The sequence below is a fragment of the Calonectris borealis genome, chromosome 1 (genome assembly GCF_964195595.1).
Source record: "Calonectris borealis chromosome 1, bCalBor7.hap1.2, whole genome shotgun sequence".
NCBI classification, from domain to species: domain Eukaryota; kingdom Metazoa; phylum Chordata; class Aves; order Procellariiformes; family Procellariidae; genus Calonectris; species Calonectris borealis.
The window spans coordinates 163,044,539-163,060,109 of NC_134312.1; the positions used below are offsets into that span (position 1 = coordinate 163,044,539).

At 38.9% G+C, this 15,571-nt stretch overlaps 1 protein-coding gene across 1 annotated transcript in view; it reads right to left on the bottom strand.

Moving 5' to 3' along the window:
- Positions 1 to 15,571, bottom strand: part of GPC6 (glypican 6) — a 786,226-nt gene that overhangs the window by 60,228 nt on the left and 710,427 nt on the right. Inside the window, exons 5-7 of the mRNA XM_075138503.1 lie at positions 13,206 to 13,336; positions 5,282 to 5,425; positions 705 to 734 (exon numbers count right to left, since the gene is read on the bottom strand). Coding sequence (XP_074994604.1) covers positions 705 to 734; positions 5,282 to 5,425; positions 13,206 to 13,336 — 305 coding nt within the window. The remainder of the gene's footprint in view (positions 1 to 704; positions 735 to 5,281; positions 5,426 to 13,205; positions 13,337 to 15,571) is intronic.

A 15,571-nucleotide genomic window follows, 5' to 3' on the forward strand; every position in this document is an offset into this window, starting at 1 on the left:
GTCCTGCTAAGAAGCAGGATATAATAGTCCAAACTAAATGCTTTGAGGTACTTCCCAGGTGAGATGATGCATATCTGCGTGGTGCTGTGTTCCTGCCTTCCCCTCGGGCTGGGCTGAACCCTGCCAAGGCGGCCTTCTCTCTGAAACCAGGGACCTCTTAACATTCACAAAAACTTACGAAGCTGGAAAGCATAAGGGAATCTACTTTATCCAGCTCCCACAGAGAAGCTCAGTGGTTTGCCCAAGATCGGACAGCAAGACAGGGGCAATTCTAGGGAGAGAGCCCAGGAAAGCCTGGCAGCTCATTTCCATTGCTCCAGTGCTATCTCAAGGGACAGGACTCAGAGCTGAATGCCACCGCAGTGTCTGCATTGCTGCACATGCATATGTGGGGTCTCCCCATGAGACCATGGGGAAGCTTATGCCAGCTTTTAGCTCACTGAGGGAATACATACGCTCCTTTCTGGGGGGTGAGGCATCATCCTTGAAATGGGAGAAAAATACTGGAAGGAACCAGCAGCTCTGGGCACTGGGCAGAATTAAATCAGCCATAACGCAAAATTACAGAAAGAACTGCTAGCATTTTAGCCTACAAGACATACACAAAGTAAAGATGGTGAAGATGAAACTTAAAGAAGTGTTTGCCCAGCAGTGCACAAAGACAAATGGGAATGAAGGTGAAGAATAAGAATACCAAAGCTTACACCATGTTGCATTGTCCTCCAGATAGTCCTCTGGGAAGCAAGAGGGAAACAGATTCAGGGAACAGAAAAACAAAACAAAACAAAACAAAATAAACCACAGGTTATACCAAACAGGCAACCACAGAGAAGATAACGAGTCTTTATAAGCAGTTGATTTAAAATGAGAAATCTTAGATCATGCTCTACAGAAGCAGCTGAGTGGTTAAAATTATTTCATTTCTGACAGTATTTACCTTACTGAACTTCAGGTGTAATTGCTAGATGCCTAGCTTAAGGTTGTTACTTTTTGGCACTTTGTAGCAGAGGGATAGGGAAGGATTTCTCTCAGCTGTTTAAACATATATTTTAGGATGAGATGAATCATACTTTAGAAATATTTGATCTTAATTCAGTTGCCTAAACCTATGTTTAGATAGCTGAACGAAGACCTTTATTTCTCTCTGTTAACAGTAAAAACTACAGTCATCTAGACTTCAAATCGAGATAGCTGGTTATAGGTATCTACACTATGGATTTCTATATCGAATCAGAAGTCCTCATTTTTGCTTGTGTTACAGTCAGTAGAGAAATAGGATGGAATCCAGTTACCTAAATATGGGCATAGAAAGTGAATTTAGTAGCTCTGAGGTATTCCATCTTACTTCCAGCCAGGTCTCCTGTAACTTTACTTTCACATTTGGATATCTTGAAGACCATAGGCATCTCAAATAGCATTAGGTGACTATGTTTATGTAGCTGAATTCCACCCACAGGGACCTGCAGAGAAAAGCTGCAGCTCAGTTCCGTTCTCCCACTTGGATGCCACATAGTAGGCATCCTTGAGGATGTCCTACCCAGCCTTCAACTGCCAGTCCAGGAGGGCATGGGCATCCCAAAGGATTGTCCTATCTGCCAGCTGAATTAGACGTTTTACATACTCCGAGGCATCTCAGTGTTGCATAGCTACATGTGGATATCTCAGTTGAGCCTTTCATTTCCCAATCTGTGAGAAGGTCTGTGACAGATGGGGTGAATCACTCCCCAAAGATGTGTCTCTCTCTCCATTGACTTCAGAAAGAGCCTGACTTTTAGGCCCTGTGTTGTGAAGGCGTGATTGAATTGCCTGAGCATAGGTATCTTGAATTGCTTGAGATGCTGCAGCGTATTCTACCCGGCTCCCCACTGCTCCAGAATTATATTGGTCTCCTCTAGTCCTGTGCTGTATCTACCAGCCCCATGTTTCAGATACTCCGGGGTGTCTCAGATGGTGCTTTACATCTATGCTTAGAGAAGCTCTATGTAACTTCCTAAATATATTGGATGCATTTTAAACCAGCTATACCACTGCTTTTGGGGGACATTTAAATTTTTTTTCATATTTCTCACAATTTATTTTGATCTATTTCTTGTTTATTAAGCCTTACTGGTTATAGCTATGACAACAACACAGGGAAACTGCTCTCCCTTTTGGAATGGAATAGCTGGATTAATCACACAAGTTCAGGCAAGGATGAAGGAGTACTTTCTCAGAAGGGTTCAGTACCCGGTGATTTCAGTGCAGGCTTCTTATGAGGACTGCTTTGTGCAACATGCCTGATAAAATATGCTCACCTGAATTAAGCTTATAAATATGAGCAGGTTATGAGGGATATGAGCAGGAGTAAAAAAATTGGTTCAGATATGCTACATGTTTGTATAAGATAGAGATGCAGAGGAAATATTTTCCAAACTTGGTCTCTTCTGAGGACATGCTGTCAAAGACAGATGAAAGCAGAATTGTTTGTCACTTCTTTTGAGGTTTACATAGCATGTTTGGACTTTGCAATGACAGTTTAAAGTTAAGTGGCCTGACGGTGTTTTATGAATACAAACTCCAGAACAGACTTGTAAAAGCACTAACGTAAGACTGAACAGTCAGCTGACTCACAAGGAAAGATTTGTTTTTCATATCTATAGTAATCAAAAGGGGCTTTAACTTTTTGACACTGCTATCAAAATACTAATATTGCTGCACGTCTGTGTTAAGCAAGCAATAGAAAATGATCAGTGTGCAGACTGCAGAACTGCTGTGAGTGGGATTCTCCTTACATCCTTTTGCATTGCAAGGGTTAGGAGGATCTAACTGAAGCTGGTCCTCCAGGCTCTGTCTATAGTTAATGAAGAGAGATACGTGATTCAGGAAATGATTCAGCGCATTAAATGCTAAAGATCTAATGTAGGCAGGTTGAATGGTGTTCCTGTGAGGCAGGAGTGCAGCATTTATATCCTTCTGGATAAAATTACCCAAGTTGGTGTGAGATGCAGGCAGTGACCTTTCCCAAGTGCTGCTAAGGGATTACAGCTCTGAAACAAGGCCTTCTGCTCTAATCCACATAAACAACTTTCCTTGCTGCAGCTGAGGTCAGTGGCCATCTCTAACTTGAGGGATTGTTGTCTCAACAAAGGAGATAACAGGTGCATCACTGCCATTTGGAGATGGATTTGGTACCAACCCTCGTCGTTAACAGGCCATGAATAGTTATTATTTTAAATATCAACAGCAAGAAAAACAAATAGGTATTTGGCTTGAACACTTTTTAAAGTAACAGCAGCAATGCTAAGCTCTTTGTTTTTTCTGAAATAATGTGCGAACAAACCTAGCTAAATCATATGGAGACAAGTTCCCTTTTAAAAGTTGGTAAGTTATTATGAGTTATAAAGGATTATCTGCACTGGCAATTTTCATTAGTTACAGTCCTTAAAGGCCAGCAGCAAATGACACATCTCTGCTTTATTCAGGATGCTACTCAGTATTTTGGAAGCTTGTAGTTTAAAAAAGATATTAATGTATTTAGAAATATTCTCCTTATGTGAATATGGAATGTCTCTTAAACCTGTCTTTTTCATTGCACAAATGCTTAAACTGTCCTTACAACATACGAGTAATCCAAGCTGAACTGTGCTACCAGCCTTCCTTTTCATGCGCTTCCTCCCACTTCCTCTGTTTGCAACCTTTAGCTTTGTCAGGAGCGTGACTGAAACCTACGGGCTTTGGTGACCTTTCACTTTACCTTGGCCAATTCTAGATCAAGATCCAGGCCTCTGCACTGAGCAATACACAAGGGCTGGTTCTTTGAATCTAAAGTGAAAGAGTAAAATTAAGAACCTATCAAATATGGATTGAGTATTACCAGCCAGATTTTTAGCCTGAGATGCTACACTGGATTACGAATCTGCTGTGGTAGAAAGACTTAAGTCTACAACGGAGGTAAACATCATCTTTTCTGCTTCTCCGTTTAGAATAACCAGGCTACGTTGTTTCCAGACGAGCAGAGAACTAATAAACATTGCTTTTTTGCAGGGTAATCCCATGTCCTGACTAGAAATGTGATGGTATTTTTTTAGTTGAATTGCAATGAAGATTGACAGAATACAGTACATAGATAGAATACGGCATAGATAGAGGCGATTGGAAAGACTTGGCACTGTGGAAGACTACTGTGATCATCAAAGGAATTTGCTGAGTGATGGTGTCAAGGAGATACCCAGGTCCTTATCTGAATTAGTATATTTGGGTTCCTGCTCAGTGATTTAAGCTGCATATCAGAGAAACCTCTAGACATTTTAGGCTCATGATCAGAACCATAGCAAGACATTTTGGTGCCCTAGCGCAGCCGACACCTGCCTGGTAGCCAGGGGGAGTGCAGCTCACCGAAGCCTCATACCCCCAATTAATGGTGGCGGTTTCCAGCTGGGCACTCCTCTCCCCTCACTCTTGCTACAGCCCTGAGCACGACTCTCTTCGGCAAGACCAATGCTGTGCAAGTGTTCAGCAATGAGCTCGGCAAGCGGAGGGTATGATATACAGTCTGTTTTGATTCAGATGCTTTACAACTCTTTAATTTTGCTCATTGGCTTTACCTCGAGATGATTGCTGAGAGAGTATTAAGAGCTATAATAATTAGCCCACTATAAATCTATAGATGTATAAATAGCAGGAACATCGAAGTCTGAAATGTGAATCCAATGACTGGTAGTAAAGAAAATAATCTTATGTTAAAATCCTGTTTTCAAAACGATTGAATAAATAAAGCAAGATTAATGATCACTGAAGTTTTAGCTGATAAAAGTCAATTTTTGAGACGGATGGAAATAAAACAGTGGTAATTTTATAATTAAGTAAAGAAGTGGAACAAATCAATATGCCTTTGCAAGTGTATATGTTAAAGAACTAGCTGCTAAAAATTGCTTTAATACATAAAAACATTTTTAATAAAATAAAAAAAAATATAAAATGTTGCTGTAGATCACTTTTCAAAGAGAATTTATACTGCAAAGTACCTGTCGTGACTCATCTGTTTTTTGGCCTGCAAGAAAGAGCTTGTTCTCTTCTAACATTTTTAATACATAAAAACTGAGTCATATTGTTATCCTACAATGCAATTCTATACCATTTCCAATGGAGAAAAAAAGATTTATTGAATGCTGGAACAGCTGGCATAGAAACTATATAGAGTGATTATGAAATTATTAAAAAAAATTGTCAGGAGATTATAACTCTTCTATTATATTACCAAGCCATTTCTACTAATTTGAAAATGGAATATATTTTGCCTTACCAGCCTATCCAAACTTGTGCCAGCAGCAGTTGTAGGTCGCTCCTCTGGGTTATATGGTCTAAACCGGGTATTGAAGTTTTCAGGGACAGAACGGGAAGATCTCAGGGCAGGTGCTGGTTTAGGTTGGCCACATCCTTGGAAAACCTGAAAAAGACATTGTAGGTTATATGGCAGTCATAGAAAAAGGGAAGCTAGTACTTTACAGCCTCTTTATTCTCTCTTTCATATATTGGAAACCAGCATTGATTGAAATTTTGATAATAGTGAATTTAGCACTTGCCCTGCATTAAAACTCAGATTAATAATTAAGCATTATTAATTACTCGGTGAAGGTATAAAAACATATAGCAACCTTAAACAAACCTTAATTTAGGAAGGTGATTATTCTAAGAAGTTAACATCTGAAAGCATTTTAATTGCTATCTTTCCAGGAAGAGAAATGAGCTAAAGGAAGTCCTTTGTGGCAGGACTTAGTTGATAATTGTTTTAGTTTTTGTTAAAATGTGGTATTTACCCAGAATCACAGCTCATTCATAATCCCTACCCACAGCTCTTCCTACCTGGTGATTTTGTTTGTAGTCTCAGAGAAAAGGTCAATGATGAAATAGTCTTATAACTGGATTACTTCCTTATTCCCTAGCAAGTCTCTCGCTAGAAGAAGGGTGAGGAATACTGAGTAGGCAATAGTGAGAATTATTTTCTGCTAGTGTGTTTGTTTTCTAGGTATAAAAAATAATATTTAGGGTTATGAAATTTTTCATATACTTCCATTTGAAAAAAAGGTTGCAGTAGCACGTGTCTTGTGGATACTAAAGGACACAGAGGACACTTTTGACTACTAGATATCAAGTATATATCCCAGAGGAATTCTCACAGAAGTTGCTCGGCTGAAAGGAGGTAGAATATTCACAGAGTTAAATTTTTCAAGTGCTCTAATGAAGTAGGATCATAGTCTTTGCCTTCATACCAACTTTTTCAGTTCTGGATTCATCTTTCTTTTTTGAGACCATTGTATTTTGGCTGTTTCGACATTTTGCCTCCAGTCAGAAGAAAAAAAATTGAATGTCAGAATTTCTTGTAAGATATATTTTATAAAACCCTAATGTCAGACACCAACTATCTGTCTGAATGAGCTTTGGGGAGGTGAAAAATTTTATGCAGGTGCTGTGTTTTGTTTGTAGGACCAGGACCTTTTTGTGTGGCAGGTAAGATAACAGCTATGTGGTGAGCCAGCGATCAAAAAGACTCATGTTTCACTTTTAGACTTTTAGATTTTCCGCCTTGAGTAGTTCTCTCTGAAGTAGCCATGGATGTTATGACTTTTGCTGCTTTCAGGATACAGTACGATTGGCTCTTAGTTATGTTTCCTGATGTTAATTTAGAGGCCCCAAATGATTCAAGATTTGCTGAAAGTGATTCATACTAAATTTATGTCCAATCATCAGGTCTGTTTTGGCTCAAAGTCCAGCAAGTCAGCTGTTGTATGGCCATTGGGATTTTTAATTTATGAGTGGAATACTGCTTAGTCTGGTTTAAGAATATCTGTAAGATTTTTTTAATAGTTTCTAGCCTCCCTAGTCATAAGGACTCTTGGACAGTAAATTCATTTAATCAAACAGGAAAGATGATTTAACTTGTAAAGTTCTAATTTCTTCAGCAGAAAATAATCTGATTTTTCCTCTGTGAAGAAAATTTGAGTAAGATTAATGTTCAGAATTTATACATGATTGTGGATGATACTGTACATTTTAAAGGGCCAAATATATATGTTAAGATAAATTATGTGCAGAAAACATAACTGTTTATTTAGATACCTATGAAATCCCATTTAGTCAATTAGACAATCAGGTATTTGCTTACAAAGACAAGTGACAATTATCCAAAACATGCAACTTGACTCTCAGGAGAAAGGAAAGTGAGGGTACTGAATCTTCTCCTTAAATTTCACAGTGTGTGACTGTTAGGCTACTTGTATGACCATGTGGAGTAACTGCGAGTCTACATAATTTATATTTAATTTTTCATATGACATACTGAAAAAAACCCAACATAGACTTTGTGGCACTTAGCTTCATACAAATAGTTGTAGCAAGTAGGTTTATATGAACAAATTTACATACAGTCAGACAATAATAGAGATGTAAATTAGATAGCAATTTTTACATCACAGAACAAGAAATAATTTACTTTTTAAATGACCTGGCAGAAATGCAGTAAGGATACAGTATTCAGTAACTAAATTTTGAGTGCAAAAGAGACATTTTCTAATTTGCATCCAGGTTATTAACTGACAGAACAGAAAATGTAAAGCTGATGTCTGAAATTAATAAATGCTTCCTAAAAAGAAGCACATGAAATACTTTCTTCACAATGTTACTCAGAGATACTGAGCAATTTCTGGAAAAATATTTGGGTGTTTCATTATGCATGCTGTAAATTGGCAGCATAAATCCACTCCCTTTAAAAAATTGCATTTTATATATAATTGGTGCAGTCCATTTCATCTGAATTTAGAGAAGGGATTCCATTTGAAATTAAGAAACCTAAATTTAGGTGTATACATGTAGGTGTCTATATTTAAACTAAACTTTTAAGCTCCCATTTTAGACAGCGGAGATCAAAAGCTCCCTTCAGTTGCTCTCACATCAGCATCTATAACAGTTTGTGATGTCCTGGGATATCTGAGACATCTGTTAAGACTCTCTTAACACAAGACCATTCCCCACTGAACTGCAGCTAAAGCTCAAATGAGATATCCTAGGGTGTCACAGGAGCGCCAGACCTCTATGGTCAGGGATATGAACCAAACCATGAGATAAGTCAACAGAGCCAGTGAAGAAGTACATCTATCGAGCTGACTAAATGGAGGTATCTACTTCAGGACTATGTAAAAAAAGAGTCCTTTTCCCAGGAGAACTCGAGGTTTTGAATCCCAGCAGATAGAGTTTGTTCTCTATGAAGCCTTGAGTCATACCGTTATTTAGACATGCGCTAGTGCTCAGTGTTTCCTATTTAGTCTCTCTGTATGACTCTGCTCCATTGACTCTCTCATCTTCAGAATAGCATTGATTTTTTTCCTGAAATGCCATTATATTTTTCCTGCACAGGGCTCTGGAAAGAACACAGATAAATGAAGAGGTTTTGTTAATATGAAACTCGGGGGCTATTTTAAGAAGAACCTTGGATGTAGTTTTATGAAGATTTCCTCCTTATAAATAATGCATAGGTAGTCTGCTATGTCATGGAGCTCATTCATCCTTTTAGCTGAAGTAATTGTCAAAAAGGAACATATATCTATAGGTTAAAATGGCATATCCATCAGCTCAGATAAAAGTAGATTTAAGACTTACTAAGGGGAGACTCAGTTATGGGATAGCCTTTATTAAAGTGGAAAAACCTTGGCATGGCAGCCAAATGACACTTAGAGCAAGCAAACATATCTGTATAGAACTAGACTGTTGAAAATGCAGAAAATAGTCCAATATGTTGTGTTTTGAGTAGCAATGAAGACAAAATTATGCTGATGCAACCAGATTAGGTATTTTCTCCATTTTGAAGAAAAATGGATGTTATAACATCTTTTCTGCTGTTTTTTGAGTTTTCCTCCACTTCTTGTGAACGAGCAATCTCTGCAGATGTCAACTGCTAAATATGCATATTGTTAAAATGGAACAGATGTAGGATTTACTCTTTGACTTGAAGCAGGAGTCAAAAGTAATGGTACTGACAGCCTTATGGGAAGATTGTGAAGGCCCCCAAAACACTTTTGTTTTGGCCAGGATTGAAATGAACATTTATATATTACGACTCTCCAAATATGACTCCCTGAATTACCTCAGGGAGAAGAGAATAAGAATAAGGTAAATGTATGCTATGACTAAGTTTTGGATATGAACTGAGCCGTGGGAAACAATATACAGAATATGAAAGTTTTACCTGAGAAATAGTCAATCCATTGCTGAGTACTAAGTTTGGCACTATAATGTTCAAATACCAAAGAGACGTCACTGGTGAATAACAAAGATATTTCAGTAATGAAGATAACATGTCTCAGACATTATCAGGAGAAATCCAAGGTAAATCTATTGCAACCTGACTTCTACCAGAGGCAACCTTCAGTGAACACCACTGAAGTCTGGGTAGACTCAGACTGCAAAGCCTACTCTTAAAAAGTGCTGATGTCTTGGGAGGCATCTCAAACAGCTCAGACTGATTGTTTTTGCACTCTGTGTGGTTTGGTTTGCAGAAGGTAGTCTGTCAGAATGGCTGCAGGTGTTAGATGATGAAGCTATGGAGGCTGGTATTAATGATCTTCAGTCCTTGCCTTTTTTTGGAGAAGAGAAACTCGGATCTGATTCAGAGCATGTCGATTCCTCTAGCAGAAAGGCCTTGGGGTCTGACTTTCTAGACCATTGCTGTTTTTTGAAAAGCATCTCCAGATATTGCAACTGTCAGGAATGTGACTTTCCCTGAGGCAAAGTAACAACCTCGTGAGGCTGTCGTTCAGGGACATGAGCAGTGTATGAAGCTTAGAGATTTGTGGTCAGGCTTTCTAGACAGCCAGTGCTGAATATAGACGGCAGAGAAATATCAAGAAAACAGAGAAAGATTCCAGCCTCAGGATGAGTTGGAGGATCTTAACATAATACTAGTACCTGGTTAATGTGAACTGTGCTAAAAGAATCCACCACAATCAACACACAAACAAGAAAAGTTAATGGTCTAGGAACAGAGATGCTCCATTTTATGCAGTGACAGGTACTGGGATATGGCTGAGTCTGTATGTCCTTGGTCGGACGTACAGAGATAGAAGAGGTACATGTGGCACCTCTATAATTCTCTGTCTCGATATTGATGGGCACCCATTAAGAGTGGAAGACAGAGGGTTTGTGTCTTCTAAGGAAATGAAAGACAAGGCATGAACTCAAGCAATAAGCCCTGACTGTCTGCACTGATTAATTGTTAAGTCATTGGCTTTTTCTTGGACTGCTCCAACTTGCTCTTGGCAGAATGAAACAGCTCCAGAGAAGGTAGCTCTCAGCAGTATAGAAATGAATCAGGCTGTGACACTTTGGCCTCAAGATCAGGCACTGGTCCTTGTCCCCCTTTTATTTATTAGTATAATTGTAACCGTGAAGACTATTTCTCAGAAGGATAGTGTTGAATAGGAGGTGCATATTTATAGGAAAAAGATATTGGACAAAACCTTTAGTACTGCATCAAGTGAAGAATGGAGGGACAAACCATAAAAATGGAGACTTAGGAAGTTCATGATGTATTTTTCTGCCGATGTCTAAAATTGAAGACTTCATCATTCACGTAAGAGCATGCATTCTTACTTATTTTTATACACTTATTATGTTGGAAAGTGCACACTGTTGGTCACTTAATTTTGCCTCCATATGCACAGTACTGTACAGTCAATGTGTTATATCAAACATATTTTTCTCAAATAAATTTCAATATATAATTGCAGCTGGTATAATACAAAACATCATTTTGTGATACAAAGACAAATTGACAGCGCAATTTAATGCAAATGACTTTTGGAATAGGGCAATTTTATAAAATATTTGAAACAGAAGAGGGATGGATTTTGGATTAAATGAACTCTGGGTCTTCTGCCCACAAAGAGGATGAGATTAGTGAGAGGTCCTTGAGGAAGAAACTGTTCGTTTTCATTTGTTCCACTCCTTTTAAAAGAGAAACATCATTATACAAAATGGCCCAAAATTCTACTGAATACAGCATAGAACCTTGTCCCAGACATCAGCCAGATTTTTAGGATGAAAAAGCTGCATGTCAGTGGTGAAGAATAATCTATGTGTATGTGAGTGTTGCAGGCATAACATTATTAGTGCATCATCATTTTCCCATTGTAAAAATGCGCTGACTGACTTGTGGAAAAATAGCTGTGATCCCTAGTCACCACTTTTTCAGTGGGTACAGTGAAATGCAAGATACAAAATAGTTTGAAGAAAGAGAAAATAGCGTGATTTCGGCACCCTGCCTGAAGCTTTCTGAGCAGCATCTCAGAATAATTGACAAGCGTGGCTTTTCTCCTACATTAGGTCTGCAATTGCATTCCATGCACCCCATTACATCCGGCAAGGTATCTGTCATTTTCACTGAAGCTCTAAGTGGTCAGTATGTATAAGGGGGAAAAATTAGATGACAGATGACTGATTCAAAGTCTGCTCATATATCATGTCTACAGATCTGACATGACATAGGAGAACCCAGCACTAGACCCAAAGTCTTTGCCTTCTTATACTTTTCTTTAAGAATAAGGCATTTCCATGTGTTAGGACCTGAAAAAAAGATGAATATAACCTAGGAAAACAAGGAAACCACATTTCAGGAGAATAATGGTCTACACAGAAATACACAAAGGCCTCTCAAGGATAGACAGCTCTGTTATCTATGAAAATATAATAAAATAAATGTCACTGATATAATTTGATTTCTGTTCCTCAAGATTTTAAAAAGCATTGGCTAAGGTTTCTCTCAGAAGAAAAACTTTACATTGCAAATGGAATTGCTGTGATTTATTAATCCTTAGAGCAAACGAAATATTTCTGAGGGACAGGAGAAACAGTCTGCTCTGCTACAAACGAGTAGTGAGATGAGCTTGTGCCAAGGTGATGTCATTGGACTCTGGCAGGGGATGCAGCTTCCCGACTAATGGAAAAACTGTGAGAACCGAGCAACTAAAAAGGAAAATGAAATACATCTGAGCCGTGGGTGAGTTTTCAGTGAAAATATTTTTTGTTTCCTTTTTTGAGGTAAGGGCTGAGTTTGCTGAAGCTAGCCTTTAATTCCCAAAATATTTGAGAGAATTTGGCTGTTAAATGCCTCAATCACTACTGCCAGAAAAAAGTCTCATCGTGCAGGATGTAGACTGCTTTTAAAATCCGAGTAGCTTCATGTAGGTTGAAAGTAAAAAGCATCTTGAAGGAAATCCTTAGCAACCTGCAGCACTTGGGCCATAAAAAGCATCTAATTTTGAGTTGGCAGGAAGACTATTAACCTCAGCCTCCTGCCTTTTGTTCCCACATTTTTCCCAGCTACGGCAGCTTCCAAGCAATGGAAATTCACTGGCTCGGATGGCGGTCTAGCCAGCACCTAACTGACTACTGGGAGATCAATGGAAGATAGAAACTCCTAATGCAGCGAAGCTGGCAAACTGTTGACTTTAGATTTTGAGTTGTAGTGCACTGATGAATATTAAGGAAAAGCCATTAATTGTTGACTATTGGCTCAACAGCACCTGCTACTCATTTCAAAGGATCTTATTAGCATGAGGTTCAGAGGTGGTGGTGATCTGTGTATACACACACACACTAAAAATGGAAAGGAAGAAGCTGGTATCATTAGCTCTGTTTATCTTCATGTCAGAATCCAGACAAAACTCTATCAAACTGAGGTCTGGTAATCAGAGGCTGTCCAATGTAATGATATTTCCCTGGAGTGGCTATTAAAGGAGGTTAAATGGAACATTTTGTGTATTCACCTCAAACACATTGTACTTCAGTCTGACCTAGACAGATCAAAATGTATTTGGAAGTTAATATGCAGAATGACAGATGAGACACGAGCAGAAGTTACCAAATGTACTCTGCAGGATATTGCTTACAGAGTTACCACTAATTTTCAGCACACTCTGTTTTCCTTAAATCTCTTACAGCTATTAATTTGGAGTTTACTAAATGGTACCTTTCTCCCTGCCACTCCTTTTTGAAAACTTCAAGCTTGTTTAACTAGATGAAGGATTCAAAGGCAGTCTGGTGAACTGTTGAATGAGCAAAAGCAGTTTCTAGTGGTCTGGACAATCTTTCTTAAAGTCTGGACAGAAAAATGGTGGAGGTGTTTTTCCCCCTGCTTGTGACATTCAGCAACAGAGAAGGCGCGACTCACACAGTACCTTTGCCGACACCTGCATGCTGTTTTCTTGCATGTTCATGATGGCTTCAGAAATCTTGACATCAATAGGATCCATGACTGATTCAATGTTGAATGGTCCCTCTAATCTCTCCGCTACCAGAAGCATAGCATCTGTTAAAACACAAAGCAGCCATTCCCTTAAAGAAGGGATACCTTTGGGTGCCTCAGGCAGACCAGCATTGCCAGCCAGACGTGTGGGTACCGAGCGCTCCCGAGCAGAAGCCCGAGGGGACGTGTGGCAGCGGGACCATGAGATCTGCAGGACAGCTTCCCAGCTGTCAAAAATATCTTGCCCTGCCACTGCCATCACAGAAAGAGGAATAAAGACTGCAAAAGTTAGATTAATAATAGTTGCCATAGAATTATCGAGCTTGGGGTAAAATTATTTTACACAGCATTGCACCACTCGAAGCAGCCAGTGCTCTGGAGTGTATTATGTAGTCTCCTTCCCGAGAAAAAGCAGGATGATAGAAATGAATCCCTGGGGTATGTTCTTTGAGTTTGTGTGAGATGATGAAAACTTTGATATGATATATCAGGGTGTTATAATTAAAGCAGCTGTTCTTTCTGACCTTAATGATCTCATTTTCTTGCAATATGAACAGCAGATGAATATTGGATTTCTGCCATAGCGTATAGGTATAAACCATGTTTGCCTTGCTACATTTTCAAAACACGGTTGAAAGTGGTATGCAGAAAAATATATTCTTTGTATGTTTTGGATTTTAAAAACTTGTTTGCTTAATTTACATTGGAGTCCCTCTCCAAAATAATATTATCTATTTGTGTTCATTAACAAGTAAAATCCAAGCAACTAATCAGAAATTAATAACAGTAAAAAAGGTTTTGCCATATATCACATATGTTTGTCTACACACACAGATTCATCACAATTTCTGTGGCAATAGCCACGCGATAAACTGGTTTTATGCTATACCTTTGAACATCATATTTGATCCTTGTCTCATATGTTAGCATTTAAAATTTTCAGCGTCTAATTAGCTTTAAACAGATGCCACTTGCAATTTTAATGTAATAAACAAAAATCTTCACATGCTCTCTTCTTTATTGCTGAGACTTAGGCTCCAAAAGGTACTAACCAGACTTCCTTCCAAAACAGACCCCACGCGTGCTTTACTGTTGTAAGCACCAGTCCCACGGCAGCTATGTGGAGAAGGCATGGAGCACCCCATAGCCCCAATGGCAGTGTTAGCTCCTCACTTGGCTGGGGCTTCTTTCCAGCCTACATGGCCATCTTCTCCTTCCCCACAGAAGCACATGTGCGTGGATGTATGGGAAGAAGAGGCTGGTGTCTCACAGTTAAGACACAGACTCCCATGCACAGCCTGATCTGAGGGCTACAATACGTTGTTTATATGCAGTCAATGCATGCCTAAAAATACCACTGAAACTGAAATTACCTTGTATGTAGTACCTAAGCACTTTTGCAAATTCGGGTCTAATATTTCACGATACTTTTAGGCTGGAAAGAGTGTAATGCCAGTTATTTGGAATGGGGCGTATAGCACTTGTAGCTAACTGTGAGAAATGGTGAGATGATAGGAATTTGGTTTCAAACAGAGGTGTTATTTTGACTGTACATTATTTTAAAATTCTTTAGTTTAAACAGTTTCCAGTGGGAAACTCGGTGAAAACAGCACCTAGCTCTGATAGAGGAAACAAAAAACAGTTTTCATACACACAAAGATACACACACACATATACACATGCACACGTATACACTTAAAGATTCCTAAAATAAGTTAGCAATTTTTCCACATGCAAAGAGAATTTGTAAATGTGGACTAGTATAAAGTATCTTCTTCCTCGCGCGTTCGGAATGACTTGTATAAAACATTTATGCCTTAGCACTTTGTGAGCAATGCGATCAGCCTAAATCCTATCTACCACAACCAGCACTAGGCATTGTTAGGTCTTGGTGGCTGGATTTTGGTGTTTAGTTCAGGATTAGGGTTAGGATTAAGGTTAAGATTAAGGTTAATGCATAAAACAGTCATGAATTTTTTTTTTGTGTTTTTTTTTGGTAGGAGTAGCCCACAGCTTAAGTCAAGGACAGATGCCTCTTTAGTTTGGGAACTAGCAGGTTGGACAAGCCTAGTGCTAAGCTCAAGTACATGTTTCGGATAAGGGACTCTGTTGAAGTAGAGTTCAGTAAGTAGGTAATTGCTGGAGCCCCTTCATGAGAATGGGTGGTGGCTTGAGTCTACTTCCTGTTTCTTCTGATGGCATGGGGCACTAGTTCTGAATCAAATCTTGAACTGGAATCTCCGCTACATGGCAGAAGAGAAAAGTGCATCATTCTTAACTGAAGAAGAACCACAGCTT